Source organism: Ambystoma mexicanum, chromosome 1q, assembly GCF_040938575.1.
Source record: "Ambystoma mexicanum isolate Mex_15411 chromosome 1q, UKY_AmexF1_1, whole genome shotgun sequence".
NCBI classification, from domain to species: Eukaryota; Metazoa; Chordata; class Amphibia; order Caudata; family Ambystomatidae; genus Ambystoma; species Ambystoma mexicanum.
Genome location: NC_090922.1, coordinates 865495192 through 865519593, shown reverse-complemented (window position 1 = coordinate 865519593; position 24402 = coordinate 865495192). Strand labels below are relative to the sequence as shown.

At 42.7% G+C, this 24402-nt stretch overlaps 1 protein-coding gene across 5 annotated transcripts in view; it reads left to right on the top strand.

The window, feature by feature from the left end:
- Nucleotides 1–24402, top strand: part of CRB1 (crumbs cell polarity complex component 1) — a 1156197-nt gene that overhangs the window by 684500 nt on the left and 447295 nt on the right. For all 5 annotated transcript variants that reach the window (XM_069641514.1, XM_069641517.1, XM_069641513.1 and 2 more), the window contains exon 5: nt 16941–17123. In XM_069641514.1, the coding sequence (XP_069497615.1) occupies nt 16941–17123 (183 nt within the window). The remainder of the gene's footprint in view (nt 1–16940; nt 17124–24402) is intronic.

Sequence of the window (24402 nt, the reverse complement as noted above, 5' to 3'; positions counted from 1 at the left end):
TCCGCAGACAGTATAGAAGTTTGTGGACCACCTGAGACCAGGTAGCATCTACATAATGCAAAAGCACAGGGGACAACACAATATTTGTTACACTTGTAATGACAAAAATATACATAAACCAACATTATTAATATTTAGTACACCCAAATGTACATCTATTTACAATTGAATGTTTACAAATATAAATAAATAATGTTTGATTTAGCACATAATATTATGGAGTATACCAAACACAAAGCATAACAGTACGGTACAACGTCCTTTCATCGCCTGCCTGTTCATCCCCAGGCTTTTTAACATGCTCATCAAATTTTTAAGTGGGGGTGGGAAAGGGCAGATAAGGGTTTGGGCGGGTGGGCAAGAGCAAAAAATAAGTGTGGGAGGGGGATTTGGGGGGTACTCCCCAAAAAAGAAAAAACAATGAGCATTTTCGATGGAATGTGCACGTTAAAAAGCCTGGGGATGAACAGGCAATGTGATGAAATGACATGGAACCTGCTGTACACCTCATATCATGAGCTCACTGCAACTCTTCACACACATTGAGACACAGCAACCACACAGTGCTCAATAATCTCTCACAAAATAGTAAGTGCACTTATTTGATTTTGTCTTGTAACCATGTATTATTTAAACATTACTGCCCCTCCTTCACCCAGCAATCACCTGAATCAATTCACGAAAAAATTAAATGACAGCTGCTTTGATGAAACATCTTTCCCTGCTTCTCCTGATCATGACTTTGTACTAGCACCAAATACCCCTATTTATGTTTCCCACTCTAATTCCCCACCCCTTTCTTAAGATAATGTGTAGTTCATAGTATCTATACAAATATTTGTTTAAATGTAAAATGCCAATTAATAGTCATCAGACTGCATAGAAGTTCTTGTCTGCATACATCTGTCACTGTGATGTCACCCGGGTGACCGACCTTCGCGGACAGACCACCTAGTCCAGCTGCACCTCCTCAGAGGTATCCTATCCTTCCTTTCCTCTCCTTCCCCCAGAAGTGTGCCGCCAATGACCTCTGCCTTAATGCCAGTAAGACTGAGATTCTACCCATCGGCACACCCATTCCCTCCTTCCCTGCAGCCCTCTTCCTGCTCCTGCCTGCAAGGCAAACAACCTTGGGGTCATCTTCGACTCCGCACTCTCCTTCTCTCCTCACATTTCTGACATTTCTAAGAAGTCACACTACCAACTGCACCTCCTCAGAGGTATCCTTCCTTTCCTCTCCTTCCCCCAGAAGCTCACTGTCTCCAGAGCCATGGTTCTCTCGAAGCTGGACTACTGTAACAGCCTCTATCTAAATCTGCCTGCCTCTACTCTCCACCCTCTGCAACTCATCCAGAACAGGACTGCGAGACTTGTCCTTGGCCTCAAGCCCAGGGCCTGTATCTCTCCAGGAATAAAATCGCTACACTGGCTCCCAGTGGCTGCGAGGATTAAGTTCAAAACCCTCTGCATTGTCCACAAGGCCCTCTGGGGCCTGAGGCCAAAATACCTTCAACTCTCTCTTCCTAAATATCTTCCTTCTCGAGCTCTTCACTCATCCGCCTCCAACTCCCTCAGAGTCAGCCGCTTCTCCAAGCAACGAGTTGGGGGGAGATCTCTCTCTGCAGTAGGGGCCTCCCTCTGGAACATCCTTCCTGCCTCCCTGAAATTTGAGGAGAACCATCTCCGGTTCCGAAAGCACCTCAAAACCTTCCTCTTTGCTTCTGCTTTCTCTCCCCCTCTCCCCTGCTAAATCACTGAAACTGCACTGAATCTGCAACTGGGCCACTCACCAATCTCAGTCCTTGGCCCAGCCACTCTCCCCTGCACTGCCTCCCTGGCAGCCCCTGCACTGCGGGACTGTCTCTGTATCCCTACAGCCCCCCTTCCCAGCACTTGTCTGCACTTATCTTGCACTTGCCACCAGTCCCCTCTCCCTTTCCCTCTTGCACTTTTCCTTTCCCCTCTACCCATGCACTTGCGCGATCTGAATGACACCTGGCCTAGTAGGATCGTTGTCTGTTTCCCCTTGTTCCCCCCTCCCTGCCTCATCGCGCCTTGAAACACTTGTGTATAGGCGCGTTACAAATGCCATATCATATCATATCATGTCCGTTCTCGCATGATGCACTTTTAATTAGTCAATGAATGGCCACGCCCGATCGCAGACTTAACTGCACATGTGCCCATCAAGTTTCCGTGCCGTGGTCTGCGGACCTCACACCACCATCCCAGATAGTCGCGAACGTCATTATGTGGCCACACATGTGTGGCATAATGATGTGTCTGCACTTGGTGTCTGTGCTCTGTGAACATTTTTAAACCATATTTTTGGCCAATCTAGGAAGGTTGAAGTTGAAACATCACAATTTTTCCACGTGCTAGAAATATTCTAATTATTCCAATTTTTTATGCAGTTATTTACATCTCTGACGTTCACAGCTGTGTGACAACAACATGGAGGCTTGAATGTCACCACGTGAACGTGCCTGTGCAGTGCGATGACGTGTCCGCGACCACTGTCCGTGCTTCACTGACATTTTTAAACTGCATTTTGGCCAAACTAAGACTTTTAGAAGTTGAAAGTTTACCCTTGAACACCTCCTTGTGCCATTCTTAGTTGATTTCTCAACTTTTCACAGGTTTCCAAGTTGTATTTTAAACTCCTGAGTCCACAGACAGTAGTAAGGTCTGCAGACAGTTCCTCTGAAGGGACCCCCCCCATTACTTGTAGTCATTCTCAAGCAGGCAGAGATCCTGAGAGGACCTTCTTTTGGAGAGCTGCAGCAAACAATTGGGAAATGGCATAAGGCATGGCCATGGTCATCCCTCCTCCTCAAGGGCCACCACCACCACCAACTGGAGATAATGGACAGGAGAACAGGGGCACTGGAGCAGAGGAGGAGGAAGAGGAAAATTAAGATGAGGTAGACGAGGTTCCTACCACGAACAGCCGCAATGAATAATGGGTGTGGCAGTTTTTTACCACTGTAGGAGGGGTGCCAAAGGAGCCACACTCATTCACAGACAACATGGGCAGTACTCCTTTGGTACTACCTCTATGCACCACCACACCCACACATTCCACTCGTGTGCTCTGAGAAAGTCTGTCACTTTCTCAGGTAGTAGGCTCACCTCCTCTACCCCATCTTCCTCAATTGCTCCAGCCACCACACAATCTACAGGTGTGGGGCAGAGGATTCCTCCTATTGCCTTGCGGGCCATACAAGAGGCTGTTAATTCTTACCTTTGAAGGACAACAGTTATCTGTTTGTACTGTGACACAAGACTCTGTGGGGGCAGCTTCACTGTGCCTTTGAGGCTGCTGTCAAGGAGCATGGGAAGCATTTCCCCCTGCCTTAGATTTAAGATCAGACACAACATCTTCCTCTGTTCACCTGTCCCTCCCTATTGGTGGTTGGTGCCCTTTCCCTCCCTTCCCTCTCCCACCTTCCTTCTTTGCCTCTCTGTGGCTCCAGGAAACAAAATCATTGGGAACCAACTTTGACAGTAATAAATTAGAACAAAAAAAAGGTAATCTTATAGAATCTATCTGCTGTATATTTTTGCATAAAGTAGTTGGACTCAATATGATTCTCCAACATTTTCTTTAGCATTATGTTGTATGCTAATGGCAATTTAAAAAAAGAAGCATTGGTATAGTAGAGATAAAGAAAAAGTGACAGAAATAATGTTCTGTCCCAATACTTTTCTCTATCATGCAACAAAAAAACATAAAGTGTAACATGCATGCTAAGTGTTTCAGCCATACTCAGGGCTTTAACACTTCCATGCACATTACACCACCGAACACTGTAACTTCCCTTCCTTTTCTATCCCTATGTAGCCCACGGATGGTGTAATAGTCCACAGACAACAGTGTTTTAAAATAGGAGGTTATTTTAACTTCACTTTACTACTTTTTTTCCTCAATATTGTGGTGGCTCTGAAAGAGCCTTTTTTTCTTTTACGGCTTTTTTATGTTTTGTGTTTTCTTTATTTCTGCTACTAGCACATGTGTTTCTAAATAGTCTTCTTTCTTTTTTAAAACTCTTTATTGATTTTATAATAACATTACAAAACAAATAAAACATATAACATATAACATAACTAGCTGTTTGGAACTCCACGTGGGTATCCCTTCTCATCTTCCATCTAAGAGTGATCTGGCTTTCGTGTTATTTTAGGCTAACTCTGTGCCCGTGGCAGTCTTAACGTTTTTCGATTTATGTCCTCCTGCTCTTGGGGGCTCCTCAAGTGTCTTTTCTCTATTGTTCCTCTTCCCTTCTAGGATCATGCCCTTCACTTTCCTCTCTATGTTCGAACAGATCCTGTATCAGGGAGTTCCATGCTGTTAGTTTTTGTCCTGTTTCCCCTTCTCCTTTCTACACCGCTCGTATCAACACTGTCGTTTCTGCCATTGCCCATTTCCTGAGGTCTGCCCACCATGAGTCTATTGTCAGTCCCTCCTTTGTGTTCCACGCCATTGCTATCCGCCGTTTAGCTAGTATGCATATTAGGTCTTTCATTTTTGCAAGGTGCGACCTGTGTCTGCCTCCTCTTGGGAATAGACCCAGCAGGTACAGTTCAGGGTTTTCTGCTTGTATTTGGAGTCCACTTCTGGCCACTTTATGTCTGATTTTATCCCAAAAGACCTGTATCACTGGGCAGGTCCAAAACATGTGTATCATGTCTGCTTCCTCGTTGGAGCAGCGGGGGCATGTGCGGGGGTCTCCCAGCTTCATTCTATTCATCCTCTTGGGCATGAGGTAAGTCCTGTGTGTGGTGTATAATTGTGCTTGTCTGAACCTTGCGTTCCTCGATACTTTTTTGGAGTATTTCAATGCCATGGTCCATTCTTGATTGCTAAGGGGTCTTCCAAGTTCTTCTTCCCAGCGTCCTCTTATGTGTAGCGCTTGCGAATTATTGGATCATAGCAATTGTTCGTATAGCCTGGAGGTTGTGTGTCTCCCTTATGATATATCGTACCATGCATCTAGTTCTCCTCCTATGTCCTCTTGCTCTGGCCATTCCGGCCACCTCTTCTTAATTGTCAATATTATTCTGTTATGTAGGAGGAATTGACCTTTGTGTATGTCATATTCTTCCAGCAAGTCTTGTAACTCCATCCATTGTTCTTCCACCCTCAGATCTCCTATTTGCGGTACTCCTTTGGTTTCCCATTGGGATCTGTATGTTGCGAGTGCACTTGTGTCTGTGCCTAGTAATTCCGCTAATGGGATCTGTATTGAGCAGGGATCTTTTGCCCTCTGGAGTCTCCACGCCCTCGCCCACAGATGTGTTGCAAGCTTAAGCATGTTTGGCAGGGTCCTGAGCAGGGATTTGTCGATCCATGGTAATTCTCGTAGGTAGTATGATTTCAGTGCTGGCTGGAAAAGTATTTTGTCTATTGATTCGTCTTCCCCCAGCCATTTGACCACAAATTGCAGTTGCCCTGCTAAGTAGTTTTTAAAAAAAATCTGGCAATCTGATGCCCCCTCCTTCATACTCCCTCTGTAGGGTTGTCATTGCGATCCTGCACCTCCCTCCTCCCCACAGGAACCTTTGTGTAAATAGTCTTCTTTCTTATTCATTTCTTCCACAAAAACAGTTTCAAAGCATTCTGAACCTTGGAAAGACGAATCTCATTTACAACATCTGTTAAATGTACTCCATCTCTTCAAAAATGTTTCACTCCATCATATTTTATATTCTCACTGTGGAAAGTTAAATGTGGTGTTTGAGCACATTACTATCCTCTTAGTAGTAAAGCAGAAATTCTCATCAGCCTATCATCCCCAAGCAAACGGCATATGTGAGCACCTCTATGGTCTCATAAAAGAAAGAATTGCCAAACTAAAGGACACTCTGGAAACAAGTTGGCTACATTTTCTTCCTTTAGCCCTATTTGCCTTAGACAATCAGCCAGGCTCTGACAATCACCGGACTCCACATGAGCGAGTGATGGGATGCTGGCTGCATACTCCCAGTGCTCCTCTCACACAGGCTTGTACTAATGCTGACAATTTTGCTAATGTGCTTGGACAGGAAATGCACAGTTTGTTTGACAGCTATGACAGAATCTCTTTTTTTTGTTTAAACATTTTTATTAATAGATTAGCATAAAGCAAATGGTACAAGAAATGGTAAACCATGTTAAAACAATTTTATGATCTTAAGTATCAGAACAAATATAGTTGATCAAAAACCAATTGATCAAGATAGAATCAATAAACTTATTGAAGTTGAATAGTAATCAAGACAAGCCAGGGAGAATAACATAGACATAAGAAACAGGACATAAGATAGTAGGGAAGGAAAGGTAAGGGTAAAACATAATAGAAGACTGATAAAATTCAATCACAAGTGTTAAGGCATTGTTCAAACACATTCCATTTTTTGTTGAATTTATGCACATCATAAAAAAAAAGAAGAAGCCCAGCATTTTTCTATTCAATGGGTGGAGCAAATAGGGTTCCACCAGGTGCAATACGATAAGTGGGTAGCATTCTTCCAATTATACATAATATTATGAAAAACAGTACTTCTAAACAGATTAAACAGAGAAGGGGAATCAATCTGACTAATGGTTGGAGTAACAATGGAGCCAATCATCAGGTTAGTGAATGTCCGAGTTCTGTAAAAAAGGAAGATTAATTGTAAGCATGACCAAATCATAGACCAGAAAGTATGAACATGTTTGCATTTGAAAATTAAATGAACAAGATCAGAATTATATTCATTACATGACCAACAATTACTGGATACATTGTCTACAGCTTTGGTAATACGCGAAGGGGTAAGAAAAGCTTGGTGAAAAATGAATAAATGGGTTTGGGTGAGGTTGGCAGCAGTAGAAGTTGAGAGACACATTTTCCAAATTTTGGTCCAGTGGTCTGGGGTAGGTTGTAGGTCCCAATCTGTTTCCCATTGTCTAATGATACTAATGTTGAGTAAAGTGGGAGAAGGAGGTTCATATAGGAATTAATAAAGTTTGGCAGCCCTGATAGAGGGACAACTAACCAGAAAAACTTGTAACTAGACATGAAGGAGAAGTTTTTTGTGGTAGATATTAAGTGTTGGATGCAGGAGGCAGGATTAGAAAGGTAGAGTTAGATGTCGTCTGCATAAGCAGATAATTTAATTTCTTTATTATTTATAAAAATGCCTTTGATGCTGGCATTCGTTCTAATGTTTTGGAGAAGGGGTCCTAAAGCTAGATTGAATAGTAAGGGAGAAAGGGGACAACAGGGCGAGTTCCTCTTTCTATTTGGAAGGAGGAGGAGAGAGAATTATGAATAAGAATGCGAGTGGTAGGAGAAGAGTAAAGAATTTTGACTAGATTAATAAAGTATGGAGGGAGGCCATGCCAGGATAAAGAGTGGAACATGAAAGGCCAAGAGATAAAATCGAAAGCTTTCTCAGCGTCGAGAGTAAGGAGGGCTAAAGGGTCATGAGAGTTTTGAGAATGAGAGAGTGCGTTAAATAAAAGTCTGTAGTTGGACGAAGCATAACGATTCTTAATAAAACCAGATTTATCAGGGTGTATACGTTTGGGAAGCTATACTTTTAGATGTTTTTCAAGGATTTTGGCGAAAGTATTTCCATCAGAGTTAATAAGAGAGATGGGTCTGTAGTTTTTTATTTAAAGAAGGGTCTTTATCAGGTTTGCGAAACAGTACTAGAAGAGCCTCACGTAAAGAGACAGGGCTCTGACCAATTTCGACAAAGTAAGAATATAATTCTAAAAGTTTTGGTGCAATGGAATCAATGAAAGTTTTCTAAAAAAATCATTGGTGAACCCGTCGGGACCAGGAGCTTTATTTGGCTTTAGATCAAGTATGGCTTGTTTAACTTCAGTAAGGGAGATAGGTGTGTCAAGAGGAGATAGGTCAATCAGATTAGAGAGATTTTCCTTTTTATGTTTTTCAAAGAAAGAATATATATCAGAATTGTTAATAGACGAATCAGCGGTATAGAGATTGGAATAAAAATCAAGAAAGGCATTGTTAATGTCTTTTGGCTTAGTTAATCTGTTGCCCTCAGAGGAAATGATATGAGTAATAAGGGATTTTTCTTTTTTTTAAATAAGATGCAAGCATTTTACCAGCTTTGTTGGATCCACAGTGAAGTTTAGTTATATAACTAAGTAAGGAGTTAGCAGCTTTTTCAGTACAAATCTTGTTAAACTCAATACGTTTAGTCATAAGAGCTTTCATGGTGATAGGATCCAGGCTTATGTACTAGGATTGTTCAGAATGTTTCTGCAGCCACCTCCTCTCCCTCCTTCTCTGTTTTTCCCCTGTTCTCTGCGGATGAGGTTTCTAGACAAGTCCGATCTATGAAAGTCTTGTCGAAACAAGTTCACTCCTGCTCCTCCAAAACTATCAAGGACCACATCGACTCCCTGGTTCCTGCCCTGGATGATTTCTGTAATCACTCCTTCACCACTGGAGTCTTCCCACCCCCCCTGAAGCACTCCCTTGTGCACCCACTTCTTAAGAAGCCCTTTGCCGACCCCTCCTGCCTGACTAACTATCACCCTATCTTCATCACTCCCTTCCTGGGCAAGCTCCTGGAGTAACTAGCCATCTCCCAGTTTAATCTCCACACTAAATTTGCTGGTTGCATTCATGACCATCTGTCTGGCTTCAGAGCTGCCAGAAGCATGGAAACTGCTCTCCTGAACATCTGTGAAGACCTGCTCTCCAACCTTGACTCTAACACCCCTTGCGTCCTCATCTTGCTTGATCTCTCTTCTGATTTTGACACTGTCAACCATGCCATCCTGCTCAACCTTCTCCGTGATAACCTGGGTATCACTAGTCAGGCTCTGGCGTGGCTGACTTCTTTCCTCTCCGACCAACCCTCCCAGGTCCAACTTGGGTCCTACCTCTCTGCTATCTTTTTCTCTACCTGTGGTGTCCCCCAGGGATCTAACCTCTCTCCCTGGCTGTTCAACCAATACCTGGCACTCCTTGCCCACCACATCGCCGCTCTCTGCCCCAACTTTCAGTGCTATGCGGGTGACACCCAGCTCATTTTCAGGCTACCCTCGGCCTCCTCCTCTCCTTCTCTCATCTCTGACTGTCTGTCTGCTATCCAGGAGTGGTGTGCCGCCATTGACCTCTGCCTTAACGCCAGTAAGACTGAGATTCTACTCATCTGCACACCCGCTCCCTCCTTCCCTGTAACTCTCTGGCCAGCCTCTCTTGGCCCTTTTCCTGCTCCCACCTGCAAGGTTAAAAACCTCAGGGTCATCTTCAACTCCACATTCTCCTCTCTCCTCGCATCTCTGACATCTCTATGAAGTCACACTACCAGCTGCACCTCCTCAGAGGTATTCTTCCTTTCCTCTCCTTCCCCCAGAAGCTCACTGCCTCCAGAGCCCTGGTTCTCTCGAGGCTGGACTACTGTAACAGCCTCTATCGAAATCTGCCTGCTTCTACTCTGCGCCCTCTGCAAACTATCCAGAACAGGACTGCAAGACTTGTCCTTGGCCTCAAGCCCAGGGATCGTATTTCTCCAGGACTGAAATCTCTGAACTGGCTCCCAGTGGCTGCGAGGATTAAGTTCAAAACCCTCTGCATCAACTCTCTCTTCCTAAATATCTTCCTTCTCGAGCCCTTCACTAATCCGTCTCCAACTCCCTCAGGGTCTGCTGCTTCTCCAAGCAACGAGTTGGTAGTAGATCTCTTTCTTCGGTGGGTGCCTCTCTCTGGAACAGTCTCCCTGCCCCCCTTAAACTTGAGGAGAACCATCTCTGGTTCCGGAAGCACCATAAAACCTTTCTCTTTTCTCCTGCTTTTTCTCCTCCTCTTCTCTGCTGACCTCCTGGCTGTAACCGGACCTGCACTGACTACCTGGACACCCCCTGATCTCAGGCCCAAGTCCTTCCGCTGCCAGCGTCACACACCTGCACTTCCCACCCAGCAACCCCTGCACTCGGGGATTGTTTCTGTATCCCTACAGTCACCCTACCAGCCCTTGACTCCTGATGCCCGCACTTACCCATGCAGTTACCACATGCTGGCCATTTACTTTTATTGTTATCATCTTTTCCCATGTACTGCACTTTCCCTGCCCCCTTCCCATGCACTTGCGCGATCTGAATGACACCTGGCCTAGTAGGATCGTTGTACGTCCTCCCTTTGTTCCCCTCCCTTGCCTCGTTGCGCCTTGAAACACTTGTGTATAGGCGCATTATAAATGCCAAATCATATCATATCATATGAAGTTGTTTAATTGAGGTTATGAGTTTGTTGTAGTGAGTTCAGCTTGCCGTTTTTTAATAGCAACACGTTGGATAATTAATCCTCATAGGGTTATTTTAAAAGCATCCAAGTTGTTGTTCATGGAGGTATGTTCAGGGCGGTTATTAAAAAATAATTCTTTAATGAAAGAGTTTGTTTTGTTGAAAAAGGATTTGTCTTTAAGCAAAAGCAAATTAAATCTCCATCTTGGGGGAAAGTTTAGTAATGGGTGACCATTCAAGAGTGGTAGAAACAGTTGCATGATCTGAAATAGTAGTGGGACCTATGTCTGAATTTAAAATTGTAGAAGTTATTGAGCAATTAACAAAAATATAGTATAATCTGGAAAAGGATTGATGGGGAGGGGAGTAGAACGTAAAATATTTAGTGTCAGGATGGCAAAAACTCCAGGAATCAATTAAATTTAGATTTTGTAATAAGTTTAGGAAACTGTTTCAAGCTTTGGAATTGATAAAGTTCGAGGAGGATTTGCGGTCAAGGGCGAAGTCAATAATTTGGTTCATGTCACCACAAAAAATGAGTTTGTCTGTACTTTTTAAAGAAAGCTTTGTAATGAAATTGGACCGAAAAAGGGGGTTGGGAGCATTGGGCCCATAATAATTAACAATGGTAGCGGGTAGGTTTTTAATGATTGCATCCACAAGAATCCATCGACCTTCAGGGTATTTTTCTTCTTCAACTAATGAAAAGTTGAAATGTTTATTAATTAATAATGAGACACCGCCTTTCTTATCCAAAGCATTCGAAAAAGAATGTATGACTGATCCAAGGGGCTCCAATCTTGAGATTCTCACTATCAGAACTCAAATGGGTTTCTTGAATACACATAATGTCGGGTTTGTGCTTAGCAAGTTGGGAGATAACCGTAGTCCGTTTTATTGGGTGACCTAACCCTTTAACATTCCATGTGACAAATGTAATCAACATTTGGAGAGATGGGAAAGATAATGCCATATGTAGGATAATAAGCAGATATTAATAAAACAATCAAATGCAGCCACAAGTATGATTGTAAGAATTTCAAAACGTTAATGACCAAAAAAATTATAAAATATAGTGATAACAGTGGAATACAAGGGGAAGGACATAAGGGAGGGAAGACGACAAAAGAGAGAGGAACATATAATAGAGCACAAGATGTAAAAAAAAAGAGATATAAAAGAAAAAGTAATGAAAGAAGGTAAAAGATAAGGTTGACTGGAAAATAAGTGAGCAAGAAAATCATGGGGGATACCGGAGTTCAGAGAAGGAGTAAGCACAGTTGAAGAGAAGCAAGAGCAAGAGGTGTAAGTAATATCTGAAGCTAAAAATGAATGAACACCATGAATAATAATATTAATACCATACCAATACCATACCAATACCATATTAATAATAATTATTATTTATTAAAATAAAATGGTTGGATAAAGGCCTCTCTGTCCCTATCCTAAAGAGAATTTCCCTACTTAGGAAACTAAAACTAAAGATCAGTCTGATGTCTGATAATGAAAAAATGACAACTCTGTGTCCGCCTCTCATTTCTGACCCCAAACACCTATCTGGGGGAGAGCAGAAGAATGCATGTGGTTGAGGACTCGTCCAGAGGGGGGTATATTAGGAGGAAGATAAATATGTCATCCATAGCTTCTGCCCCTCCCCTGCACCAATACTGCAAAGGTAAGAGACGTTACTCACTGAGACAACCGTTTCGCCCTAATCCCCCACAGGTACAACAGGGTTTGGGAACAATGTGAGCTGAAGATGATAAAAACATTCAAACTAACATTGTAACAATAACAGCACATGCAGTAGACATGAAGCAAACATGCATTTCACATGAAGCACACATATAATAGCTAATATTATGCATTTAGACATGAGGAATATTAACATAGCATTCACAGACATGAAGAACACTAACACGACCAATGTATAAGGTGAAGGCAACATAAATGACCCACAAATATAGCTTGCTAATACAGAAACAAGTGTAATTGGGCTGCCATCTTCCTACAAATGGAAGCTGCAGCATGCCTTTGAATAAGAACAGGCCTCAAGATCTCGGGAAAACTCAAAAGGCTGAATCCACAGAAATACATATCGGTGCAGAGTGTAGACAGTAGCTAGCAATAATGCCAAGGTTAAAGTGAAATAAGGGATGATTGGTACGGCTGAACGAAGGCACGAGATAGTAATTCCCAAGATGCAAGCAATATACTCCCAGATTAATTGAAGTTTTATAAGAGCACAACCAACCTTTGTTAGCCAGTTGCAACAAAACAGTAAGCCAAAAGACTTCATTTATAATAACTCAATAGGGTCTCCAGTGGCAAAAGAAAACACAACACACATCTTAATAAACAGAAGGTAATTCAATTTCATGCATGGCCTCGTAGCACGTGACCCATGCATTGAGAACACTGGTCATTCATAGAATTGAACATAGATAGGACACCTGCATTACACCCTAAACACTCACATAGAGATGGGGCACCATGCAAGGCCAAGTACAAAGGGATTGCCCGGTCTCATGGCCTGAGAATGAGGGAGGGTACATTTTCTATTGAAGGAAGAAAGTTCCATGAGCCTCTCTCCCCCTACTTTGCATCTGGCTCATATCTTGACGACCTATCGAGTGTCCAAGGTTGGTTAGTAGTGAGCCAACCCATCAGAATCCTTAGTGTCATGGCGCCCATCAAGAGGTATGCCAATGTATCACTTGTCGTGGAGATGATGTTTTTTTAATCACTTTAGGAGTGGTTTCTGGTTCAGCCATCAAATATTTGTAACCCAATTAAATGTTTAACACCTATACAATCTATATGTAGCCAAACTCACTAACCTATCCCCATTTCCCATTGGTCTTGCAAACCGAAATTATAGCATGACACCATTGATTACACACTTGTAGTACTTAAGCAATTGTTCTTAATTAATATGTTGAGAGAGATGAGATGTGAACGCTTGTATGCTGTCTGGGCTTTGTTTTGAAGATAATAAAGCTGAATTTTTTAAATTTATTTGTTTATATTTGTATAGTGCACTTGCAGCCCAGAGGTATCGAGGCGCTGTTACATAAAATTTTGAAAGAGATTTTGAATGTCGCCATGCACATTGTCTACTCTGTCACTGAGTCTTGTTTGGACTGACTCTGATGCCCTTGGGCCTATGCGGGATTTTGGAACCACCTTAACCAAAGTCTTTTTAGTGATAGTCAGGGAGAGGTGGTGAGGTAATCAGTCAGGCCGGTTCTTTCCTGGGACCCTCTTTTTTCTTCCCTTCCAACTTCTCTGATCCAATTCGGTCCTTCCTGACCACTTTGTGTTTCTACTCCTACTATCTACTACCGACCTGGCCTGCTTGCACCTTACTGCTCGTTATATCTACTAAGTGGTATTCCTCCAGCTTCCATTCAATAACCTGATGTTGCACTCCTTAACTCTGCATCATTTCCACTTGTAGCTTTTCTAGCACCTCCAACTGATGGGATTTTCTCCTGCCTATTGACTTCACCTTCCCCTGTATCTACTAACAACACCTCAATAAATAAGTGTTCCGTCTCTCAAGCTCCCTCAACTTCCATTGCCACCTCTGGTCCACTCATTCTGGACCCAATCCTCCTCATCACTGTCACTATCACTTTGTGATTAACACCTATACAATCTATATGTAGCCAAACTCCACAGTCACAACCACCTCTTGTTGTAACCTCCTCCATTCGGTCTCCAACACCACCACCTCCTACTATAATCACCTGTCTTCTTACTGATATCACCACATCCTTCACTTCTGCTATGACAATCACTTTCTTTCTTCTGAACTCACCACCACCTTTCCTTCTGATCTCAAGCCCTCCCCTTCTGATCTCACCACTTCCTTTATTTCTGATCTCACCAGCTCCTTATGGAACCACCTTTGCTTTACTAATACCACCACACTCTTCTTTAAACACCTCTTCACTGATACCACCAATGCCTGATGTAACCACCTAACGAATACTATGACTTCTTGATGTCATCACCTCTGTCGTACCGATAACACCACCTCCTGATGTTACCACCTGCTTCACCTCAGATATAACCACTTCTTCCTCTCTCCGGCACTCTCACACTCCTGTCTTGAACCTTTTCCTGCTTGGCTTATATAGGAATAGCCCGCACAGTGCTTAATTTGTAGAAAAATAAGTGCAAGGGCCCAAAATGTTCAAGCACACTTGTGGCACACCGAGGAGATCAGGCCGCCTCCCACTGTTGTCACTATGCATGGCTGCTCCCAAAGTTGTCCGCATACACAGGGTTAAATCAGCAACTCCCAACGGCTTACTGAGGGTGATGGATGAACTATGGCAGATGTGTGATATGAAAATGCCAGCCAATATAACATGCCCGTGTCCTGGTTCGAGGCAAACATTTAAATACTTCTTTAAACAGAATCTTTGTTAAAGTGTGACTCTGATTTTATACGTGGTAATGGAACATCGAGTCACAGGAAATAGAGCAAACGTGATTTCCTCCCATGATGCGTCGATGAACAAGTGCAGGCAAAATCTTTACTAACCCGATGAACTTGCCTGTCAAAGCAAGACCTTCTTAAATAGATTGGCACTCTGTGACAGGCACTCCTCTTCCGCAGTGGCCTTTACCCTTGCCTTCCCTCTTTGTTGGTACTGTTGGCTGGTGACTTCTGCTGCTGTGAGCCCACTCTTCCATGGCAGTTCTGACCGTCATTACAGCAGCGACCTGCACCAAAGTCATGTAGACTGACTAATTCAGTCCCATTCCGAATCATTATTTAGGAAAATGGATGACTAGCAGGGCTGTGCAAGCATGGGTCATCCAGGTCATGAAAACCAATGAGTCTGCCAAGGATTCGGAAATACGCGGCGAGTGCATACTTGTGTTACTTGTTTTGTGACTGTTTGACAGTTAAAATAGTACATTTGCCAAAACATCAGATTATAATCAGGCCGAGTCTGAGATAATAAGGGCCGGGGCTCAGAAATAGGTGCCAGGCAGCTCCACAAACTACGCACTGATCCCCTAGCCCTGGGTAGGGCTTTTCGCGGGGGTCCACATGTGTGATTTACAATTGTTGGAGGGTGGGTTATTGGATTTTACTTCCAGCATCACAGTGGTCCAGTTGGGGTTTATTGTAATGGCCTAAACCTAGATCAAGCCCGGTGGACATTTTGGATGTCATGTGTGTATGGCGAGCCAGGGAGAGCTGCCCATGCATTGAGCATGACTAGTGCTGCCTGCTATTGTGCTATTGTGCAGGAAAGTATATTAGTGGCTATTTAGGGTGTTCCTAAATCTCTTTTCATTTTCCCTGTGATGTTCATGTTTGCTTGGTGAATTTTCATGTTTGCGGACATCTGGATCCTTTGTGGAGTGATGGGTCCTTGGACTGTGAACCTCATGGAACTCCCAGAATTGGGGTTGCAGTTCCTCAGGGCCATGTAGCCCCCTTACCCCTAAGCACCTCCTTGTGGGTTTTCAAGCCATGGCAGAGTGCCTTGGGGTCCCTTGTTCAGGGAAGAGGTCTGGTGGGTTCCCTATAATAGGACATAGCAGGGAGAAGCTTGTGAAGGTTCTCTACTGGGTGACTGGCCCCTGCCCAGTAGCAGGAATGATGGGAGAGGGATCAGGGATCCCTACCCATACTACACCATACCATTTGGGATTGGATCCTTTGTGGGAACAGAAATTCTTGACTCAGCTGAATCATGATGGATACTTTCATACTAATAAATGTATTGTATTTTTATTTATTGTGTTTTATATAGCGCCTTTGTCCAAAGCGCTTTACATAGGACAGTCAACAATATAATGAATCAGAATGCCAATCAGTGTTCATAAACAGTAACATTGAAACAGTATTTATAAATAGTAACAATCAATTAGCATTCCTGGGAGTAATCAATCAGTGTTTATACACAGTAACGATCAATTAGCGTTCATAAGAGTAAATGAATCAGTGCTCAAGGCAGATTACATAATTTAGAGGACTGTAGCATGTGTTATTTTTATGGGTGACTTGCTGTGCTTCTCTTCTCCTGTATATCCTCCTGCAGCAAGGAAGGTTATGATGGAGGTGAGGTAATACCTAAATTAAATCTGGTAATTAACCCCCAGTACTACAAGTCTCCTCCCTTGTCATCTCACTCACTACCCTCCCTACCGGGAAAGGGTGGAACCCATGGTTACTGGCCAAGCAGGTCTTGGCTATTGTCTGTAGCAGGGTGAGAACAGCTGATATAGAGAGTAGGGTGATGGGGGGGAGTTGGGGGGAAGCTACGATAATGGGCATCCTCAGATCATCTACACGTTCAAGGAGGTTTCTTACTTTGTAGTACAACAGTTTTGATACATACTTTCCTTTGTTTTGTGCTTCAAGCTTTCAAGAGAAATCGGAAAACATGTGGCTTCCTTTAATAGGACAAAGGAAAGAATGCAACTGTGTATTGAGATAAAAGCATGGTGCAATACAAGGGTTCTTTTAAGTAAAGAAATATGTTGTTGTACTAAGGCATAATGGCGGCGTGGAGTAAAGCAAGTTTGCGTCACTTACGTAGGGGATACTTGTAATCTTGTGTACTACAATATATGATATGATTAGTGGTCTAGGGTGACAGATGTGAATAAACATTAATGTAGACTGAGCTGTCTATTCTCTTCTGCTTTGCAGGTTACACGGGTCCCCAGTGCGAAACAGACATAAGCGAATGCAGCAGCAGTCCCTGCCTGGCTGCGGGTGAGTGTGTGGAGCTGTCCTGGGCGGACCGCTATGGAACCATCCCGGAGCTGCCTCCTGCGTTCAGACACCAGCAGGCGGCCGGCTATGTGTGTCACTGCCAGCCCGGATTTACAGGTATGCACTGCTCTGCCGAACCCACGGGACCTTTCAGCAACACACCTTTACAGGATAACTGGCGCGCCAAATGGATGATATTATGGCGCAAAAGGTCCCCCTGGAGGTCATTGAAAATGTTGTTTCCTAGCAACGTTCGCAGACTCATGTGGGGAAGCGAACGGCTCATGTCACACGGAATGCAAACTTTCAACGTGTAAACGCAGGACCTCCTTTCCGCAGCGAAATGTGTATTTGCTGCGCAGTGTAGCTGTACTCATTTTTGTATGCAGTTGGAGTGCTGACGTACAGTTACCAGCATGTAAACACGTATGCAAGGGATCTACACGATGCTTTATTTGAGTCTCTGAATCGGGACGGGGGTGGGGAGAGGGCTATAGTTAGGGTGAATCGGGCAGGGGGCTAGAGTTAGGGGACGTGGGCTAATAACTGGTGACTGCCCCCCCCTCCGTACTTAGACCATCCCTCCTAAGAAGAGCTCCTCCTTGCCTATGGAATGTAGGGGCCTGGCAAATGCTTGGCTCCCCATAGGACCCCTGTAGGCAGCCCTTTAACCATGCAGCTCCTTGAGTGAAATGGCTGCCTGAAACGGGTTAGTTACTCTCACTAAGACTCAGAAGGAGAGCTTGGGTACCTGGCCTCTCCTTTTCTTCCTTAATGGGACAAACTGAACCTCAGCAGGCAAACCATTTAGCCAAAGAGCTGCACATGTTGAAAGGGCTAGCTGCAGGTGTTGCACCTCTGATTAGGAAAAAGGGGAGACATCCCCAGCTGGCAGTCCATTTAGACTGAGCACTGCATGATTAAAGGTCTGTCTTCAGGTGTTTGCGCTTCTGTTGAGGAGAAAGGAGAGTAATCTCTCCTTTTTCCTAATCAGAAGAGTGACACGTGCAGGCAGCCCTTTAACCATATGCAGCCCTTTGGCTAAATGGGCTGCCTGCTGGGAGGTACACGGATGGGCAGAGACTAAAGCCCCTCAGCCCTCACACTTCTACAAACCATGAGCAAACACAATCATAAAGATAGAGCACGCACAGTTAAGAGATATACCTCTTTCAGCTTTTGTGGTAAAGCGGACGCGAGGGAAGGCTTTACTCTCAAGAGTGCGAGTGTGGTTCAGTAGCAACCCAAAACGAAGTATAACAGTCCAAAATAAAGGAATGTCTAAATAAAGTATATATATTCTATGGAACATTGCTTGAACGCACCATGTACAATAATAACTAAATCCACCCCTGAGGAAAGAACACAGAATAAGCAAAGACAGAAAGATGCAGCACTGGATGGAATAACCAGCGACCGAAGTGGGCGCGAGTGATTGGGGCGGTGCTCCTGTACTTTTTTCAATTAAGTTTTACTGTTCTTATACTTCTTTTTAAAAAGAAACCGTTCCGGAATGGTTTCGTTTTAAAATAAAAGTGTAGGAAGAAGTTGAAACTTGCACTTTCACTGCACTGCACTGAACGTTCCCTTAAACAGCAAGTGCAAGTGTTAGGAGGTTTGGATTCCGCGTGGAAGGGAGTGTGGGGTTGGGGCTTGTGGGTGCAGGCCAGCAGGGAACATAGTTCCACTACTTCCTTTCGTACACTTCGACCACTGGGAGTGACCCCCACTAGATGGCAATTCCTCAGTATTGGCATTTACTGAGGTTATTTGCATTTTGCATTTAAAGGTAGCAGGGTGCAAGGAGGAGGGTGCAACTTTTTAAAGGAGGATGCCATAAGGGGTGCTGAGAAGGAAGGAGAATAGTATCCCAGGTATTAGTGCTTCATTTAATAATAGCTTCATACATGCGCACAACCAATCCACTGCTGCAGACTTTGGTTGATCAATAATGGCAATGTTTCTTAAACTACTGGTGTGAGCTGTATACAATGGTTAAGAAATCAGTATCTCTCTTTCTCCCTGTGACTTTCTTTTGGAAGGTTGGCCTGGTGGGTTAATGTGCCCACGACAGAGATGTATGTGAAACCTGCAGCTGCATCAGCTACAGGTCCTTAAACCACTGAGCTATCTCAAGGACTCACTGCCTTTTACAATTTAACATAACGTTTCTAGGAATGTTTTTACGTTGGCTTTTATGACTTATTACATGTTCAGAAATTAAAAGATCAGTGCCATCTGTTGATCTGGAAGATGGGCCTGTGGGTTAATGCCAATCTGGTTAAAATTAAAAATGAGGGCAGGGCTTCACAACCTGTTTTTGCTTCAAACAATGGTGACGAAAGACTTGACTGAGCAACTAGGTGAGTTTAGTTTGGGCGTGGTGCTGCTTTTTTTTTAGAACAGTTTACATATTCAGTTCCACTGTTTGTTTACATTAATCTCACACTGACATGGTTTCTTTTGTGTAAAGCAAACCACAGACTTCACCATACTCCTAGCCTACACAAATGCCCTTACTGCCCTCACCTCTGCACTGGTCTCTGCAAAATCCTCCTACTTCACAAGCTCAATCTCTTCCATTCGCAATCATCCCCACAAACTTACACCTACCCTCCAAGCTTTGTGCAAATCTTCCAAGCCTATATCCAGTGCCTCCTCCATATCTGCTAAGGACTTTGCGCACTACCCTTTCTCCACAATCTCTCAAATTCATGACACTGTCACAGCCCTCCTCCGCACTACTGCTTCTACTCTCGACTACTTCTCCCCTGCCCATCAAAACATGTTCTGCTTTAAATTAATAAATAACCTGTTTTCTCCTCTATACTATGCACAGATAAAACAGTAATTCAAATAAGTAAACAGATTTGTGTTACAAACACCAAAGAATATATAAAAACATAGTCAAACAGGATACTTAAAAAAAATGCTAAATATCATTCCATAAACAATATCAAAATAAAATATCACTGAAAATCAACATACCCAAATAAGATAAAAAAAGAAACATAGAAAAAAGGTGCACATAAGTATAAAGGAAAGAGTCACAAACACAATGTAACCACCGTACTAATTAATCCTATGACAACTATTAAACTTGTCTGAAACACACACACACACACACACACACACACACACACACACACACACACACATGGGTATCATCAACAGGCAAACTTGCTTCCAGAAAAACCTGGCAGTGATGCCAGTAGTCATCTTCGAAAACCAACCCTTCCACTATAGTTAAGTTTCACAGGTGGAGAAAGTTGCCACTATCACAGGATAATGAACCACCCTCAACTTATTGCCAGTGGGGTAACCAAGGACTATAAATTGGCCAAGAGAGTTATTATCCCAAGTGATAATTAACGCTCGCCTAGGTCTATAAGGCTACTTGAACTTGGTGTTGTGCAAGTGAAATTGAATCTTTACAAATTTTGCATTTAATGGAAGTTTGCTCATTTGGGGAATTTTACTGCAAATGCGGCTTACAGCTGAAACCAATATCTTCTATTCTGCTTCCCAAGCTGCTACTGATGTCAAATGTTTAGAATGAGGTCTATACCAGAGATATAGAGATTGTATTCTGGTTGCCTTAGAGGAGGTCTCAAACGTTTTAATACACATTCCTTTCTTCCTAAAGTAACCAAGACAATTTGCTTATTTCAATTAAACTTCCCTCTACTGTTTTGCAGACACACCAACGGCCTCTTAGGTAAAAACATGCTTGCCCTGTTATCCCCATTGAAGGAAAAAATCCCCACTTTTCCTTGGGTCCTCTCCTCTAACCATCATTGCATCCCCTGCTGTTTCAGTACTTCTAAACAGATACGCGTGTTCTACCATTCTGCATCAGCCCTCAGGGCCAATGCTCTCCTTATTACATTGTCTCCTGTTGAGGGTCCCTTCAAAGCTCCCACCTTCCATGAACTTTGCCACCTGGCTACCAGTCACCCTGGCGCTGAAGGACAGCATTCAACACTTGCTGAACTAAGACACATTTTTCCTGTATGCATTTCTTCAGATACCACTGCTGCTAACAATATGTCCAAAACTCCAAGACAATATATGATTCTTGGGAGTGGTAATGACTTAAATTAAGTCCCAACATGCCTGCCTCCATAGCAATTTGGGCGTTTACGCAGATATGAATACAGTCTGACCAAGCCCTTTCCAAGCCCCCCTCAAGCTACTCGGGACCTTTGATCGCTGTTTGGTTTCCACATGCACTCCCTCTTTTATAGGCCAAGCAAACACACATCCACTTTCACATCTTTGTAGCTATATTTTAAGTTCTTGCTCTGAAAGGCAACTCCTATTGATGTTCCAATTGGAATCCTGTAGGAATGATCTGACTAATACGTTCTCTAGCGCCCTCCACAAAGTATCCACCTATTTGGTTTAAAAAAAATTACAGGACAGATTTACACCAAACCTAAAAGGAGTAATACCTGCAACCCTTTGAGCCTAACTTGTTTTTTATTTGGTGCAAATCTTTCCAGCAGTATTTGATCTTTGCGTGTTAATTGGAAGTACCTTTTTCTCTGGCAGAAATGAATGGGAGTAGGCCGAAAACCACTTTATTTTCTTTGCTTAATAACTTTTGATCTTTTGACGAATTTGCCCCAAATTTTCCATTTTGGGAGAGCGGGGGCTGTGACAGACATTTCTTTCTTGAAAAAATTCTGCCGGATTCATCTAGCGGGTCAAGTTATTTGCTATAAAGGTTTGGGAAAAATCAATACAAATTGGTTTTATCTTAATTGTAGAGCGGTAACCACCTATCTATTATCAAAGTAGTGGTCTGGTATTGTAAAATATACAGTGGCGACGGACGAAGCCCATGCCCACTGGTCTGGTAGTGTTCTAAAATATACAGTGGGCACAGCCAATGGATGTGACCATTGGCCAAAGGAAAAAATTAGGTATAACAAAACCTTTGACATTCAGGGAAGGAACGTTTGTTTTTTGCAGGGTTGTTAAGGTGAGAACTTAACGCAACAAAACCCCTGAAATTCAGCTACAGCCACCTCAACTCTGCACCCCCTGTTGCGCAGTCTATGACCACAGTGATGACAACACTGATGACATCCCTGATGACATCATTAATGACATCATCTATGACATACACAAAAGTCACTGTATTAAAAAAGTAGATACTATATATAGATGACTTTTACTTTCTACAGTATGTGTTTTATTTCAATTTTAATATGTTGATCACTTACAAAAGACACACAAAAGCAAATGTTGAATTGTAAAATTTGATTTATTTTCTTTACATACATAAATGTAGAGTAATAATCACTTTTTTCTCAGTAACCATTTATGGAAATCTTAAAACACTTCTAATGTCATTTAGAAAATTATACGTGTACACATTTTTCTTACAATAAAACAATTGAATATTTACATATGATTTTTTTAAATGTAGTAAATAATTGGGGTTCAACATGTGTCTCTATTTCTAATTATTTTTGTAACTGTATAACATTATTCTATGGTGAACATGTCATATATATTTGGCACGAACAGGAACATTCTAAGCAGTGTACTTTTTTACTTTATAGCTATTAAAGAAAGTAAACATATTTGTAAAATATTACATATTGATAATTCAGATAATTCTTTTACCAAAGTACTACAATGGAAAGCTTCGCAAGAAGTGTTATGATGCTTGTATAGCTGTTTACTGTTTTAAACAATGTACTCATTGTTATGAACTATTTTAAAATGCTAATATCACATATATAGAAACGTAAGCGTGGTCTAAATATGCGCAAATACCCAGCGTGATCTAATGTCTGATGCCATTAGTTAAATAATCATTGATGTCATATATGATGTTATTAGCGATGTACCCAGTGATGCCTTCAGTGATGACACAGATTATGCCATTGGTGATGTCATCAGTGATGTTATCAGTGATGTCATTATTGTGGTCATAGGCTCTGCAAAAGGGGGCACAAAGTTAAAGTGTCTTTAACTGAATTTCAGGGTTTTTGTTGCGTTATGTTCTCACCTTAACGTCACTGCAGCAAAAGGTTTTTCCTGATTATCTATGTGCATACAATTTCTTTCCAGGACCTACTATTAACTGGCACATTCCAATATCTGGCACCTTCCGTTGTCAGTGGTAGATCCATTCCGGTAAAAAAAAATGCTGAATAACGAAATGTGAGAACTGGCAAACGTAGCAAAAGGGCCATTTTACTTTGCACCCATGCCGGATAGCCAACTTCTGGTTGCGAAGAGTAAACCAAGACACGGTCAGGTCTTTATTTGTTCTCTGCCTAAGCGGTAGCCCCTGATTGGCATGGAAAGAAATCTGCGATTCACAAACCCTTCACTTTACTAACCTTTCATGGGCCAGTTCTGACCCGCAGGCTAGATTCTTGTACACATCTGCTTCCCCATGGTATCCTGAGGCCATGGTGACCAGGATTTAAATGCTGTGCCCCTCTCCCAACCACGAAAAAGGCCTTTGTGCGGTCAGTGGTACCCATACCTTGCAGGGTCCAGAACTGGCCCTGAAATGGGATGGGTGTGTGTCCAGTCTGCTTTCCATAGATCTTTGTGGACCCTCAGAGCAGTTGGGCCCGGGTTCGGTGCAGTTTTTTTTACAGCTTTAAAGGGACTCATGGAACATCAAGATAAACTCACAGGCCCCTTGTGACCACCACTGTTCAGGGCGCTTAGGAAGCATAGCTAGTTGCAAGTGGTGTATAATTAACTAAGTAAATCAAGGCAGTACTTCCTCGCTTGCGAGTCTACTGTAATTGCCCCCTGTGGCACCCGCCGCTTAATTACTGAATATATGCCGGTTACGAGCATATGATGGCTAATGTTTTACATATTTCCATTGCCTCATTTGCTCTGCAGGAAGTAAATATTTTTGTTGGATGCCGTAATGAGCCAAGACCTGCACTGTTCAGCTGCTCCTGTGATTAGACGAGGTTCTTAGAGGGGCAAAGAGTAGGCATAAAACATGCAAATTAAAACTCAAACTGCTCCAAAAACCATATGCTGTGCGCGGAGGAGGTGATCGCCCCAATCAGCACAAGATAAAATGCATCATTTGCATAATGACTCTGCAAGCCAAGGCATCACTTTGGATTCGAAAGTGCTGACATCGATCTGTATGCACGAGCGCAGACCATGCTGTTTTTTTTTAGATGCTATGGAAAGGTCGATTGTCGACATAGTTAGTTCATAATTTTCCATACAAATTAGCACCGTTCTTTCGGTCTTTGTTTTAGCAAAGGCATTGTGTCTGATTTCATTTTCATTTTCATCTTCTTGAATAATCATGTCTAGAACCACTGAACCAATGTCCCAAACAACAGTTCAGATTGGCAGCAGCATTGGTTGATCTTTTTGCAATATTTCATTT